This window comes from Poecilia reticulata, chromosome 3, assembly GCF_904066995.2.
Source record: "Poecilia reticulata chromosome 3, P_reticulata-male-v2, whole genome shotgun sequence".
Lineage (NCBI taxonomy): Eukaryota > Metazoa > Chordata > Actinopteri > Cyprinodontiformes > Poeciliidae > Poecilia > Poecilia reticulata.
In genome coordinates, this window is record NC_088832.1 from 10889925 (window position 1) to 10906162 (window position 16238).

The following is a 16238-nucleotide window of genomic DNA, read 5'->3' on the forward strand; positions in this document are numbered from 1 at the left end:
AAATAAATAAAAACGCTTCAAAAATGAAATTCAGAATAATTCTGACTGCTTTTCATTAGCGGAGCAAACAAATCAAAACACATATGTTCCCCCTGGTGACTGACGGCTCGTAAAGGCTGCTGAACAGCGCCGGCTTGCAGCAGGACTGGAAAGAGAGATGTCACATGTGATATCTCAGTCGGAGCGAACCCGGTCACCCAATCCCCCTCGACAGCTTTCCAGAGAGAAGCCACGGGGGTCGCGGAGGTCGCCCGGAGGTCAGGGATGAAAGGGGAGCAGGTTGTAAATGAAACAAATCAACTGGGTCTGACCGGGAGTTTTGGTTGAGATGTCTCAATGTCCAATTACATAAGCAGCGGTTTCACCAGGAAGCTTTAATGAACTTGTCAGCACTGATTTCAACAAACATCTGACCAGAACAACAAGAGATCACGATGTCAGTGGTGCACAGTGTAGATCCTAACAAGGAGATCGATCAGAGAAAAAAAAAAAAAAAGATGGAGACTGTTGTTTGGTCTCGTCTAGATGGAGCACACGTCTTGGTGATGCTGTGCGAGAAAGCCAAGAGGTAAAGTGTTTGGCAGAATTTGAAAACAGATTTGAATCAAGTAGGATTACAATTGATATTTGTGATCAGAAGATTTTAATAGTTCAGATACCAAATATACCATATTGTGTATTAATAAGCACAGTGGAAACAGCCTCAGGACTGTCACAGAAACTAATATCTACAGTCTTCCTTATTTCTACACTCTAGCTTACAGCCAATCAGTGTTAAGGAAAATAAATGACACTCCTGGATTGGCAGCTTTACCAACCCCAGCCAATAGCGTGTCAAGTAGAATTAATGGGCATGTCAGCTTCCAAAGCCACATTTTATTTCATATATTAGACGTGCTCTACAGAAAAATCCATAAATAGTCTTTTGCAAATAATTTGGAGTTATGTTTCAAAGAAAAATATGCGAATATGCAGCAGTCCTCTGTGTCTCACTCAATATTTAGGAGACAAGAGAGGAAACCAGTTAACATGATAGTTGTTTTTTAAGCATTTATATGAGGATATGTATAAGTAATAGTCTAATGCAAACAGAACCGAGTTGTACTTAGTGGGAAGAAAATGTCCAAAGCGAGTGTCTTCTATGATCAATGACGCTAAAACAAAGGTTAATTATCAGCTATTCCTAAACACTATAACAAATCCAAAAAAGTACCAGCTTAAGACATTTTATACTTAGTGTTATCATTATAATTTGCTGAATACTAATGAACTGATTTCAGTATCATCGCAGCTCTTCACAGCAAGCCGAAAAGGAAAATGATAGCATGAAAATGACTCCATTTTAATCTTAACACAAAAATACAAATTCCTGAGCAATTTCCTTCTGATATTTGTAAAAAGAAAATTATTATCCGAAGTTCTAATTGAGTTTCAACATCATATACTTGCAATGAGACGACTTTTGGCTGTTTCCTAACTATGTTTGGACAGCGTTGTGCCAAAACTAATCATTTTCCACAACTGCTGTGTGTCATTTATACATTTTTGTCAGTATACTGGAATATTAAAAAATCTAAATACATTTTAAACACATTAAAGTAGATTCAGCCTTTTTAGGGCACATTTGGCAGTAATTTTGTACTTCAACAAGCGTAGAGTTGATATCTGTTGCAGATTCAATACCCGTATACACAACACAAACCCGCATTACACAGCAGTTCTAAGTCACAATTGGTGATTTATCAGTTTCTTGAAGGAGAGTCATGTAAATTAACCCAGACATGAATTAAATGCCATGGGACAAACGGAGGGGAAAGGGTCCAAGTAAACCCTAAATAATGAGGTTGGGTCCGATCAAAGTTGGTGAAAATGGTAAAAGGTAGGTTAGGTGTCATCAGTCCCCTTCTTATTTTTGGTTATTGAAAACATGAAAAGCAAGAATACAAGTAAAATGTCTCTCAATGTTTAGAAGATTAAGCTTCCCGACTAACGACACAATTCTATCATTCACCATGTATTCAAACTTATTGTTTAAAGCTGTTTTAGTTAAAGGATAAACCGCTTTCCATTGGCCATTTTCTATATACTGCTGCAGGTTTGCTGTCAGTTTTTCACTGTGGTCTCATTAAACACCTCTCAGCAACAAACAAACAGGTTCACACCATGTAAAATTAGCAAAGAAGTAGGACACACTGGTGGTGATGCTCCACTTCCCGCCTCCCAGGGGCCTTTTGGTCCATTTCTGGCTACACAGGGAAATATGTGGGCATGAAAATTCTCTAAAATCAAATTCAGACTGAACACTGTTGCTGCTTGCTTGCTCATCAGGGTTTACTCACAGTTAACGTTGTAACTCACCACAATGGAGGAAACGGTTGCATACTTCAGAGTGCTCTGACTGTGAACAAAGTGTACGGACTGTAAAGGACTGGCACAAGCCCCATCAATCCTTTTGCCCTTCTAATGGGCAGCTAGGGTTAACACAGTCTGAGGTTAATTACTGTCATATCAGTGCGAGCGTGTGTGTCAGCGAGAGACACACACTTCCGCACGCACAGCGGACGCTCCTGGGTGCCCCTCTAAGAGCTGTTCATCCATCTCATCAATCTTTCTTCTTTGTCTCTGCACTGAACAAGTGATACAAGAATAAAGAGGAAGTCCTAAGTGACGCTTTCCTTTTCTCTTGCTTTAAATCAATCTCTGGAACCTCCGCTCCAGAAATTAACCCCGACATGCCGGAGGAATCTGCCGGAGTCTGACCTGGATGAAGGTGGCTGTCAAAATGCACCAGTGCATATGCAGCATGCACACCATGACGAGGTGGGGAAATGCGCTGGTTTGACCAAAGGTCAAACTCTGAACCGCGGCAAATCTTAGAAACAAAACGTGTTGTATGTACAATGAGAAGCACAACATGAATGCATGTTTAAGTCCATATGTTAAAACCCTTTGACTGAAAAAAAACCTGTATAAATACAACCTGGTAAATCCAGATGCAATTAAAAAAACACTTTCAGGCTTAATGCCTTTATGAAAATTAATGATTGAAATATGAAGACTACATCCTCGTTTGTATGAAAAACAAAAATCATCCACTTTGCTACACTTTTGAAAGACTAAAACTATTTATTCCTGAACTAAATCAATTCACATTTTGTTGAAAAAATGTAATTTCCCACATAGAGTTAGTAGAAGTCTCCTCATTTAAAAGTTGCTCTATTGGAGCTTTAGACAAAACCACAGGAATGTAAGGAAATTGAGTTGATTTCAGAACAAGAACTTGACAAATCAACTAAGACTCCTAAAAGGATTTCAAGAATAAATTCAGTGAATTAATGTTGAGTTGCAAAAGAAGGGCCGTCTTAATCTTGGGATGGAGAGTCTAATTGTTTTAAATGGTCGCAGTAAATGGGTAGAAACGATAAAAATCTGAAATCTGACAATCAGTACAATACAAAAGTTGAAAACAAAATGTAATATTTTCACTGGATTTTCAAATAGATTATCTGTGACGTTTCAAATGAGTAGCAACATGCAGATGAGAGAGGCCACCGTTCAGATTATTTCTTGGCACAAATGAACTATGCAATATTCAATTACTGAAACAGTTTAGGACTTTAAGAGTTATTTAAACCTCAATCAAATGTACTTAATACTTATATTGGTATTAAGCCTATTTATTTACTATTTTATTATGTTTATTTAAATTTTTATTCATATTTTTAGTCGAATTCAGTTTGTGGCCCTCAACTGTTTTTGGTTAATGTTTAAAAAAAAGGAGGCTTAAGAATGTAAATGGTCCAAGGAGCCTTAATCTACCACTTACTGAAAAGGAAGTAGAAACTTTAACAAGAATTTTTTATCTCTTGTTTTTTTCTATTATTTTTTAGTTGTTTTTTTTTTTATCTTTTAATCCTCATTGGGTAAATAGCCTTGGACTATAAAAACAAAAGGCTCCAGATTTTTCCTCTCCCTCCTCAAAAACATGATCATGTAATAATTAAATTACCTGCACCTTAAATTACGTTTGAAACCTTTATTAGAAGAGTTATGAATGCAGAGTGAATAATTCCTCGTTGGATCAGGTCATTCAAGGTGATGGACTTTCCGCCGTATTAAATCGGGGTCAGAGGTGAGACGGGTAGAAGGACTCGTTTAAAAGTTACATTAATCACCGTCTTGCCAAATCAAACCGGGATAATCACCTGCAACTGCTCTGCTCAGAAGGAAATGACCCAAACCCAGGGGAAATTCTACCTAACACTTTAATTGTTTGAAGCCTTTGAAGGGTCTGTTTAATCCAAGATTAATTTATGCGATTTTAAATAACTCTGTGCATGATTAATACGCCGAGATGAAATTAAAAGCAGTTTGGGGCAATTATAACAAGGGACTGGTCATCACCTCATTAGAATGGTGTTGGAGACAACATGGCGAGTGTGTGTGTGTGTGTGTGTATGTGAGAGAGAGAAAAAGGTGAAGAGGTAGATAGAATAACTAGGTTTTTACGGATTTGCATGCTAATCACTACATCCCACTGGAAACTTGTCGGCGTTAGGCGTGTCCAACCTATGATGTATCCAAACTTCTCTGAGGTGTCTTACAACGCCATTTACCCTCAACGTCCGATAATCTGTGCATTTAATGTCCACACACCCCTTTTCCCGATGCACAATTCCGTCCCTGTCCAACGCTAAGACGCAGATCTACCTCTGTGCACCGGGTGCCTCGAGAGGATTTGGACGTGAAGAATTAATCTTTTACACCCTCGCTTAAGGAGCACAGGGCTCCCAGGAGCTCTGATTTTAAACAGCGAATGTCGCAGCAGAACAATTTGTCACAGAAGAACCTACAGAGGAATTGGATTCCTTGTAGACAACTCGCACAGCTACGTTTGACCTTAGAAATTCTTATTTCAGGTGCGTCTCAGAAGCGGGTGTAACATTTAGCGATACAAACAGAAAAAAACCTGCCTCCACGTTCTACCTTGGTGGTCTTCTAGCACCGCCTGCACTCCTCGTGGACCGTTACAAAAACGCTGTTATGGAAGACCAGCCTAAACAACAGATCAAGCAAAGTTTGATGGAGAAAAGTCCAATAAAAAGTACAGGAATGGTGGGTTTAACCCAAGGACCCTATAATTACTGTAGATAGGGAACTTGGGTGTTATATGGCATCTACTGGATCCCTTGGTTGTCAACCATTTGATAATAAGCACTTTATGAGTCCTTGAATCTGACTGAATGGATTTGTGGTGCATTGGACAGATTATATTTTATGCCACTTTTGAGCAATGTATGTATGTACCTTAGCAACTCCACAGTGCATCCGTCGCACCCTTTGATTAGGACACTCATAGAAAGTCTTAAGTGCTGAAGCACAAATCCCTGGTCTACTATCCTATATGCTTTTTTTTTTTTTTTGAAGAGATGTCATTTGAAAATCAGATGGTGCAGGAGAAATGTACTCAGAAGTGGCATGCACCACCAAAAGGCTGCTAATGTGGGTTTTCATGATTCAGATTTTTAAGATTATAATTTATAAGAAGCCATTTTTTGACATGGACCCCCACCAATGCTTGTTGCCCTTTTGACACTGCAGCGGCCATTACATCACATAACACTTTCAGAAATGATTGGATCATTCTGGGTTACTGCCTCAGTGCTTTAGCTTTTCTTTTTTTTTTTTATCAGTTGTATTTTAAAATACAATTGATAAATCATTTTTGCATTATCTCAACAACTTCAAACCACTACGCAAGTATACAATTGCTAGTGTATAACTAGCAATTGTTATACACTAGCAATTATTGTTAAATTGCTTTTTAGCTTTGATCTTCATTATAAGATAAGTTTTATGGTGGTTCTAAATTCAGTTTTTATACAAAAACTGACAACAGCTGCAAAAACCCAAAGTGTCAATGGGGTTTACATCAACGAAAACCCAGGGGTGAAATGTGAAAACATGCATCAGGGAAGGCGCTGACAGAAAAGTTTAGAAGGGAGATGACACCAGTGATTAGACACAGGAGGTGCGATGATATAAAAGCACGCATGTGAAAAAAAGCCTTTTCGCACATGTACTGATGTCAACATTCAGACGTGTGCTTTTTTCAGAGAGAGAAAAGCTTAAAACTTTAAAACTACTTCTTCAAAAACTATAATTCATGATAAAAATCCCTCCTAAAACAAGAAATTCTTGGAAACAAAAAAGAAAACGGAGAATCAGATTTATCATTTAGTTCTTGCTTTGAAGAAAAAAAAAATTGTTTCAGGTCACAGCATGAATATTAAAGCACTATAAAGTAAAGCTACAATGTGCATCAGATCTAAAAGATCTAAAAAAAAATGTGCATGAGATCTCAATGTGCTATGGAAAAAAATAAAGCTCAATGGCTCCTTTTTTCCCCCCCAGTAATGTGTGCGTTTGTGCAAGTCAAAATTAACCTGGAGGCGAGTACGAGAAAAGAGGGGGCTCTTTTGTGAAAAACCGAGGGGCTCATCTGGTCTCTCTGGGGCTGAGAAATTTGAGTGTATCTGCCAGCGTACACATGGACGGTGGAGAATAGACGAGCAGAATGGACGGGCTGCGTTTACAAGGGCGCTAAAAGGCGAAGGTTGTCGCGGAGGACCAAGGGACCGAGAGGAAAGAGAGAGAAACGGGGCGCTGAAACGATGCTGTGAAAATCGCAAGCTGTAGAAAGGTTCGTTATATTCATTCTTGGAAAGAAGCATCGAGAAATATCTTCCAATGGGATCACAGCAAAGTGCTTTTGGTGACTCTTAAAAAAACTCACAAAGGGAGTCATTTTAGGAATTTGTTGATCGAGACACTTTTATTCTGATCAAACCACTGACACTACCGGATTCCTGGAAAGATTGTTGACTGACTGAGATGAGTGGAGTTTGAAGTGTCAGACGTTGTGGATCTGAGTTTTAACAGCAAATTTTCAGACTCATTCACATGCAAGTACACATGTGTATCTAATATTCCTGTTGATCTTTTCAAATGAATGAACAATTTATTGTGGAATGCGTCAACTTTAGCGATTATACCACTACAGGAAACTCAGGATAGTTCGGAGATGCAACGTGGCGATACAAAAAACTAAATCAAGGCTGAAAAAATATGTATTTTTAGGACATAGTATCCGTTTTATAATAATGTTGCAGTTATTAAAGAAAACCTAAATCAGCAGGTCAGACCTCATAGTAGTGTCTTTTTATCCCCATTTATTTTTTTATAGCATGAAACCAAAATCTCACTTGTACACGAGTCACTAGCAGATGACTAGTGGCCTACAGAATTGTTAATGTTTATATTATGATGCACAAATTAAGAGCCATAGAAGAAAATAATCTATTCCAAAAGACAGAGAGAGGCAATTAGTTCACTTCTCTGAAAAGCCAAGTTTGTCGGCTGCTGAATGACACATATATGTTCTTCTGCTCAACAAAAATAAAAGTTTAACTTTGGCTTTACGTGGTCATTTTTGTTTGGTTTAATAGAGTCAGAGTTAACTTTTGATGCCGTCTGAGAGAAACTGAAATGCTTTTTACGGCACGCTGCATGACCAGCTGCAGGTCAGACATCCAGCTGACTGAGTGAGGAAAGCCCCATGTTTTGAGAGCAGTATGCAGGAGCATTATCCGGATCATTTAAAGCAAGAAATGTTGCAATGTTGATGTAAAGCTTAACTTTTTACTTTGCATTTTCTTTTTCTACACTTAATAGTCTTAAGGTAAAATACATCCGTGTCTGTTAGACATCAACAAAGTGGTGTGACTTGGAGCTTTGCTCAGACTGTTGGTGTGTGGACGGTCATCTTGAGGAGCGGGAAGAGGATGTGTGGTTTCAAAACAGAGAATAAGTTTTATGTTCGAGTGCAAACAGCCAGAGGGCTGAGAAAAATGGCTGACATGACAGTGTTCCCTTGTTATTACAAGATTTAACAAAACTCCCAAAGACAACACATTCAGTTCTCATCACCTTAGTTAAATGAAACTTTCATAGGAATATACAGTACATTAGCTAGAGACTTCAGTGTTTTGTTGCCAACAAACACACAAACATGTCCTTAAACATACCTATTTTTGTAAAAATAAGAATAGTGACCAAGTAATTGTCCTTTTATTCTCTGGTAATTACACTGTACTCAGAGTCCCTGACATCTGCTTTGGGCCAGTTCCTGCTTATAATCTGGAAAACAAATAGGTTTGTAAAAACAGAATCTATTTTTCTTAATGCTGTCTAATGTAGATGTGGCAAAAACACTGTTTTTTGTGCATTTTTCTTGAGCACAAAGTCAGTAGAGTGCGAGGACATTTCTGTCCGCTCAGCTGGACTAAAAGTGTGGATCAACATAGTTGAAATTCGATTGAATTGTTTTATTCAGCTTACTGTATTTTCTGGGCTACAAGTCATACGTTTTTATAGTTTTGCTAGTCATACAACTTATATTTGCTTTTTTCCCTCTTTGTGGCTCTTTTATTGAATGTTGAGTTAGATGCTACTGTCATGAGCCAAGTAAACAGTAAGGAGAGGATTGTTTGCAACTCTGGTTTCCAAGAGAGCAACAACAAAATATCCAACAGCCTTCCTGTCTCAGAGCGAACTCCCTGGGCAGACAGCAGCTGTGTGAGCCAGGAGAGACCAAGCTGAGAGATCGGACTGAAACTGGAGCAGAAGCCGAAGCGGGTACCCAGAAAGTAAATAATGAATGTCCGAAAATAGAGGTACTCCCTGTCTGGTTATATGATGAGGCTATTTTTCTGGTACCTGACCTCCAGGTTTTCCTTTGCTGGGGCACATCTCCATTTCGTGAATTCGTCGAAACCTTCCCTCAGGCTCCAGCCAGGTATTTCGTTTCAATATATACATTATATAAAAGCTGCAAAACGCATTTTACAAGTACAGGGCTAACTAAGCCTGATCTTTGTTGGGCTACATTTGAAAATGGTAAGTGGGATAAATGCACCTGGATGAACTAAATGAGGGATAAAACTGCCAACAAATGTTTCAGGTTTTGTGATAAAGTAATAGTCGACGGCAGCATTTTCTAGAAAGTTCTCACAGAGGTGTATTGGTCTGAACTGGGTTTGACTTGGCTGAGGTAAATGCTCTTTCAGACATTTGTCTTGTGTAGTAAATATACCTCCTTTCAATAGCTGCCTTAATTTAGGACATTGACAAAGTAAGTCAGCAGGATGAAAAGGTTTGTCTCGTCAAAGAGCATCTAATGGGATGTAGTCCCAGAAACAACAATAGCATCGAGAATATCTACGCCACTGATAAGAGAGAACACAAGCTGAAAGCTAATGATAAACAAATAGCAGCAAGGTGAGTGTATACAGTCATAAACCAACATTATTTGCTCAGTCCCTGCGCTATTGTGTGATTTTCTACATTACTTTCTATAGATAAAAAAAACAAAAAAAAAAGTGAGAGTAAATGGTTGCACTTTTTGTGTGCGACACAGGAGGGAAGAGGAGCGGTGACTTGGTGCATTAACATACAGATAGAATAGGAAAAGAGTTTTAATGTACTCAGGAGGCTGGAGGAATGGAGACGTAGAATGAGAGGTGCAGAGGAAAGGGCCAATGAAGACGAGGAGAGAGAAAGACAATCAGCACAGTGGTGACACAGAGGCAGGCATCCGTGACCTTGTATCTCAGTTCATCATGCAGGAAAAGAAATGAAAGGCCTACAGGAAGGAAAGAAATATATGAGTAAAGTAGAAGACGAGCAGGATGGAGGGGAAGAAATAGAGAAAATTCAACAAACAGCTCGGGGATCACAGATGAGCGTGTTACAACGAGAAGAAAAAAAGAGAAACTGCGACAGGAACGACGACGTCGTAAACAGCTGCATTGGAACAGCACTGACCCGACCCAAAGAATGTGAAAGCTGTAAGGACAAAATCTGTGACTATAAAAGGAATATATATACTAACTTACTGAAAGACAAAGATAGTAGCTATCAGGTCCAGTAATCTGTGACTGTACACAAGGAAGAAGGAGAGAGTGGGGACACCCTGTGCTTGGGGACAAGTGGGGCATCAGAGACACTATCCAGGGCAAAACAAAAGGGGGAAAAAAAAGCTCAAGGATGAACTATGAGGACAAGTCTGTGGGGTCAGAGTGAAGCTTTGGGCGAATCTTCAATCCTGAGTTCAATGTGAAGGGAACATTACAACCTGATATCTAATTGGTGAGTTTTATAAATTAAAAACTCGCTGCGTGCGCTTTGTTGTACACAATAAAAAAAATGGCTAAGAGGTTAAAATTCGTGAGAACGACAAGAAGCAGCACTTATTTTCCGATGGAAAGTTCCGCGTGAACGGAAATCGATATTTAAAGCAGCAAATAAATCTGAAATCCCTGTTCGACCAACATTTTACTTTACTCCCCCTTTCTGGTGCGAGACTGAGAACATGCAATCTGCTAGCGGCTCTGCATTTACACCTTGCAGCACTCTGTTCTCGCAACGCCAGCCTTCAGCACTCGTTTCTCTGTGGACCTGCAAGTCGCTGTCATTGCTCCCTCACGCAGAATCCTGACTGTGTTGCAACTCTTAAAAGCCCGTTAGAGTAAATGTCCGGCTTCGTGTGCTAATGCCAGTAGTGAGAAAACTGTCGAGGTCACACCGGGCCAGAGACGCGTCGGCTGTCAGACGAGACATAAAGAGCTAAAACTTGGCAAAGTCGCTTTTTTTTTTTTTTTTCAGATAATCTGGTGCTGTTCTGATTATTGCCAAAATCATTCCCAATTAAATGAGCCCTAAAGCTTAAATAGGCAATAAAATAACAAATTAGTTATTTAGTTTTTTGAGTAAAAAAAAAAAAACTCATCTTGCTTGCCAAAATTTGATTTAATGGGATTCTTTATATTTGTTTTTTTCTCTAATATTTCAAGGACAACATTTACTGATGTGTTTTTACTTTTACTTATTCTTTCTAAAAAAATTTACCTAAATGAAAACAGAATAAAAAACTATGAATTAAATAGTGCAAAGAAACTCAACTATTTGATGTAAACTTGTAATGAAATTATTCTCAATGTTAATGCTAATAACTGGGTAAACCTGGTATTTTTTAATGTAATTATTTATAAGTACCCAAACAAATACAGAAGTTTCTACCTAAGACTTAAACCTATCAGTCAACTTTTACTGAATAAAACCGATTTTGGTTTTAAAAAGATGATAAAGCCATGAACTACTTGTCTTTCTTTTTGTTTTGGGTGCAACGCTTGCCAGACACATTAACTGTGCTTTAATTTTTTATTTTAATTTCTTTTTATGTCAACTGATCAAATTTTACAAGGTTGTGAAACCAAGTTTTTCAACGTAGAGACGATGTGAATCTCGTGAAACCAGGCGTGGTTCACTTATGACGGCCTTTAAAGTGGAAAAATTGAAAGAAATACTCTTGAAAGAGGTCTCAAACCTGCCTCAAGGTTTTCCGCGATATGAAATCCTTCTTTGGCAGCAAAAAGTTTATTCATGTTGTTTCCACACGCTACCACCAACATGGCGGGTCCTTGACCCGAGACACCTCAATCACTGCCAGAAACACAATCGCGTTTCCAAAAGACACAGATGAAACTACTTGAAACTCTACCAGAACACATGAATGTTAACACCATCTGTACACATTTATAACAAAAACAAAAAACTATGTTTTTATATCCTCAGAAGACTGTTTAACAGACAGCCTCGGTTTAACTTACCAGGAGATTGTTAGGTGCGGGTCTCTCCTTGGGGTTCTTTCGCATGCTGAGAAAAGAGAGACACAAGCGGAGAGTTTATCCAGTCATCATTCGCTGTATTGCAAGGTGCAAAAGAGCTGTTTTTGTTCTATTAATATATGCATACTTTCATTAATAAATTGATACATGAAAGGAGTCTTTCTACGAAATCCTTCATGCCACAGACACTGAAAACAGAAAGTGTGAATAGCCATACAACACAGGTAATTTATTCCACATAATTAGAGAATTTGTGTGTGTGTGTGTGTGTGTGTGTGTGTGTGTGCGTGTGCGTGTGCGTCCTCCATATTGTGTTTACTGTGATCCGTCAGAACGACCGACACGGGGGACTGTGTGCAGTTAGTCGTGAAACTGCTTTATGTATCATAATGAAAGGGCCATGACCGTCTAAGAATAGTCAGACAGTAGAGTACAAACGCTGCACCAAAGCAGGACGGAGCACCTGTGCAGAGAGGTGTCCTGTGTGAGCAAATACAGCCGCCACGGGGGACAAACAGCAGCTGCCGTGGTCTGCCGGCGAGCACTGAGCACACACACTCATACACAGAGCATGCATGTGGTTTGGGAGTGCATGTAAATGTTTGCCTAACTGTAAAGGTTACAAGTGGCTAATGAATCAGAGGCAAAACAAGGGTAAACACTGGATTTTGTCCTCGCGCATTAGAAAAGCAGTCACTGTCAAAGGGACAGCTTTTAATCCATTGCTAGCAGGCCCAAATATTATGGCTCAAGCCAACTATGACACAATGAAATCACACACACACACACAGGAACATGCACTTTAATGCCATTAAACACTATAATACCCTTGATTCATTCAGGATCATTTGGCCAGTTCACGACAAATATGGCCTGCGGGATTTTGAACTGTTCAGTCTGACGCACTGGAGTCAGAGCCGGTCAGTTTTTGTTGGTCACAAAAACGACACAAATGTAGTATAAAATCACCCAAAACTTGGAGCACACAGAGTTGAAAGTATTTTAAGTATAAATCATTTTAAAATATTGGCACCAGTCTAACTCACCACTGAGTGATGAAGTGAACAAACTTTTCACTGAACTGTCCAACTGGAAGAACTGGAGGGTCCTGCAGGAGGAAACAAACCCATTTATATAGAAAACAACAATTCAATTATGGACAGAAAAAATATATATTTTACTCTTACTTTTTGGTAGGTCAGAAATGTACACGCACCAAGCTCAATAAGCCTTTAAAAATTTGGGAATGCTCACATGATGATGATGATGTCATGACTAAGCTACTGAGGCACAACTGTGGATGAATTTAAAGGCAACACCTCAAACACACAACTTCTATGTGTGTAACTGCTTATGGGGCCTAAGGAGTGAACTTAGTTTAGGTTAGGTTTAGAATTATGTACTGGTAATGGTTAGGTTTAGGGTAATGTAAAGGTCAGCAGGTGAGATTCATCTCAAAAATAAATGGAAGTCAATGCAAAGTCCTTGTGAAGACAGCTTCATTAGTTATTCTATTTAGGACCATTTCTGGAATATTTACTAACTTTCTGAAGGTAAAAAAAAAAACCTTCAGCAGCTCCGTTGGTTCTTCTGAAGACATATGGGCCTAATGGTGGACCCAGGTATGGTGTAAATTAGGTTAAGGTTAGTCTTAGGAACAGTCTAGTAATGGTTAGGTCTAGGAGGCATAAATGCAGTTACTACAATAAATGGAAGTCAATACAAAGTCCTAATATGGGTAGAAATACAAACTTGTGTGTGTGTGTGTGTGTGTGTGTACTATGAGTAAACTTGATGTCCAATTTAATGTTATTTTATGTTGCCATAAAGTTCCAGTCTCCAGGTGTGACAGCTTACCGTTATTATCATCATATAATATTAATGAAACACTGCTTTGAATTAAACATGGTTTCATTATGGGCACAATTGTGTATTTGTATAAAGAGCATACTTCATAAAACTGAAAAGAAATTTCTTTGACATCCACTTTCATTTAAAGATGGTAACCGTGACACTGTGGCCGTCTCTACCGATATGAAAGTCCCTGGGAGTAGGCATTGTTAGACTTGGTTACTCCTGTAATCGCAGGGTGCTGCACTTTGTTTTAAGCTTTCAATCCACAAAACGTGAACATATATCTTGTGGTTTTTCATGTGCCTTCATATATTGTATATACATAATCATGGTGGGCCGGCATGGCCAAAAAATGTCAGGGCCATTCTCTGGTCCCAGTCGTGCACTGGGCGAAGAGGAAATAAAGGAATCAGAATCTGAAAAGACTTTGATGTTTAAAATATAAGCAACCCACCATATGGCACAGAAAGATGAAACCAGATAAAGAAACCAACATGACAAAAGCTGCTGTGAACATTTTCAGGTCATTCAAATCAAGGCCACATTTCTGAAGGAAAGGTATTCATGTATGAGGTTTTTTTAAAAAAAATTTTTATATATATTGTTGCTTTTAAAACATGGCAGCGTTTTGTTCCCCAGCTGATAAATGCAGAATGGGAGCCAGCTTTGTAGGATATCTTCCTGTGTCAAATTACTGGAAAAAGATTGTGCAGAAATTAAACACACATTGGAATGTACCCACTAAGGTACATTCAAAATATAAAAATAAACTTAACTTTTCAAACATGTGCTATAGTAATAGCACATTTAAAAAGTACATATGAATCCATAAAAGCTTGGCAGACATAACATTGGGTTACTGGTTATTTAATTTACCTCTAAAATGCTCTATAATGCATGTCTGAATTAAAACCAACCAAAAACTGGGAGAAAAGGTCCACGACCTGAACCCCGTGCCCATCTTTTGACATGTACTTTGTCAACATTGGCTCTCTGAAGCATGTCATGCAAACCATCTGTGCAACTGTCGCTTTACCTCATTACTTCATTTTGTTCCATTTATTCTGCTTCTGTCTTGTTTTGTGCTCTCAGCAGAACAGTAAAATAAAACAAATAGGGCTTTTTCTCGTTTTTGCAGCTATGGTAGTCAATTCCAAAAGAGAAAAAGAAGTGAAGCAGAGTTTTGTCTCCTCCATCTTTTAAGATCTAATCAATTTTGAACCACTGCAACATAAAGCAAGGTTATGTGGGCTTCAATAGAACTTAAATCAGATTTAAGAGGAACCATCTGAAAAAGTTAGCTGGTAGGTGGTTTATTTAGTAGATCCTAATTCCAGAGATCTGCACACAACTGCCCCCCCCCACTAATTATTTATATATGTTTATATACACACACACACACGAAACCTTATGTGAATTCAAAGCCAGGCGTTTATTCAAATGCCAAAAATTAGACCTCTTTACAAGCACAACCCTGCTGTGCCAGTAAAAACACCTCTGGGCTGTGTTCGCCATTCCTTAATGCTCTGATCGGCAGCCTCCCGCAAAGCATGATGCATGAACCCATTTAAATTAACAAAGGAACGGCTCCCTCATAATCTCACTGCACTTCACAGTCGCGTCGCCGCTTGGATGAACAATGTATCATAGCGCATACACAAAACCTGCACCCACAAACAAATGCCCTTGAGCACCACACAGCACAAGCCCGACAGTAGATGGTGAAACCCCGGACAGGCGTTACAGTCTGCATGCACACTCAAAATTAAACCCGGAGTATGTTCAAAGAGTTGACCAAGCAAGTAAATGCATCCTTTGTGTAGATTAAACCGCTGTCCACACTCCTCGCATATCTGCAAGCACCTTAATGCACCTACTTTTCTTTTTTTTTTTTTTTTTTTTTTCGCAGAAACAAACACGTTATGCATTTATTCATGTTTCCAGCTGAGCGGAACACTGCTGCAGCTTTGATGTGGCAGCAGGCGATGGCACAAAAGACAAGCAGGCTGATGAAAGTGACTGGTCTGTTTAAATTATTCCTCTGCTTGTCAATTTGCTCCACTGTAAGACGGCGCCTTTGCGTGCGTGCGTGCTACGAGGGTACGAGTAAATATACATGTCATTGCCATGAAGCAATTATTAGGCAAAATTAGATCAGTAATTACAGGCTTGAGAATAAAGTGGGAGTTCTTTATTAGTGAAGCCGCTTGCTATTCAACAAACAGAGGAGAGCCGGCACATTAATGAGAGAGGACAGCGGACAGATGGAGGGAACGACTGCAGAGAACTTCCAATTTAAGACCTTGGCTCAGCGGCGCGAGCGCTTTTCTCAGGGACACACTAAAACAATCTAAGTGAAGAGTAACTAAATTAACGTCAATTAAACATACATGTGGTCTTAAACGAGCCCCATTCTCTGTGTCATAAAGGTTAATAAAGCAGCAATTATTTGCTATGTAATAACAGTATATTTGTGAGGTGTTGCCAAGAAAATGTTGGACAAAGTATAGCAAAATTACAATAAAGTCTGCTTGCAGAACCTCCCTTCCCCCATACACACAAGTCTCCTATTCAGAGTAGCGGCCTTAACGTTACACGCAGATAATTTTAGGGTGCATTCAAGCAAGCCCGGTTTGT

At 39.0% G+C, this 16238-nt stretch overlaps 1 protein-coding gene across 2 annotated transcripts in view; it reads right to left on the reverse strand.

Moving 5' to 3' along the window:
• The window catches only part of map2k5 (mitogen-activated protein kinase kinase 5), a 55278-nt gene that overhangs the window by 2936 nt on the left and 36104 nt on the right, over positions 1–16238 (reverse strand). For both annotated transcript variants that reach the window (XM_081605065.1, XM_008404628.3), the window contains exons 20-21: positions 12794–12855; positions 11730–11775 (exon numbers count right to left, since the gene is read on the reverse strand). In XM_081605065.1, the coding sequence (XP_081461191.1) occupies positions 11730–11775; positions 12794–12855 (108 nt within the window). The remainder of the gene's footprint in view (positions 1–11729; positions 11776–12793; positions 12856–16238) is intronic.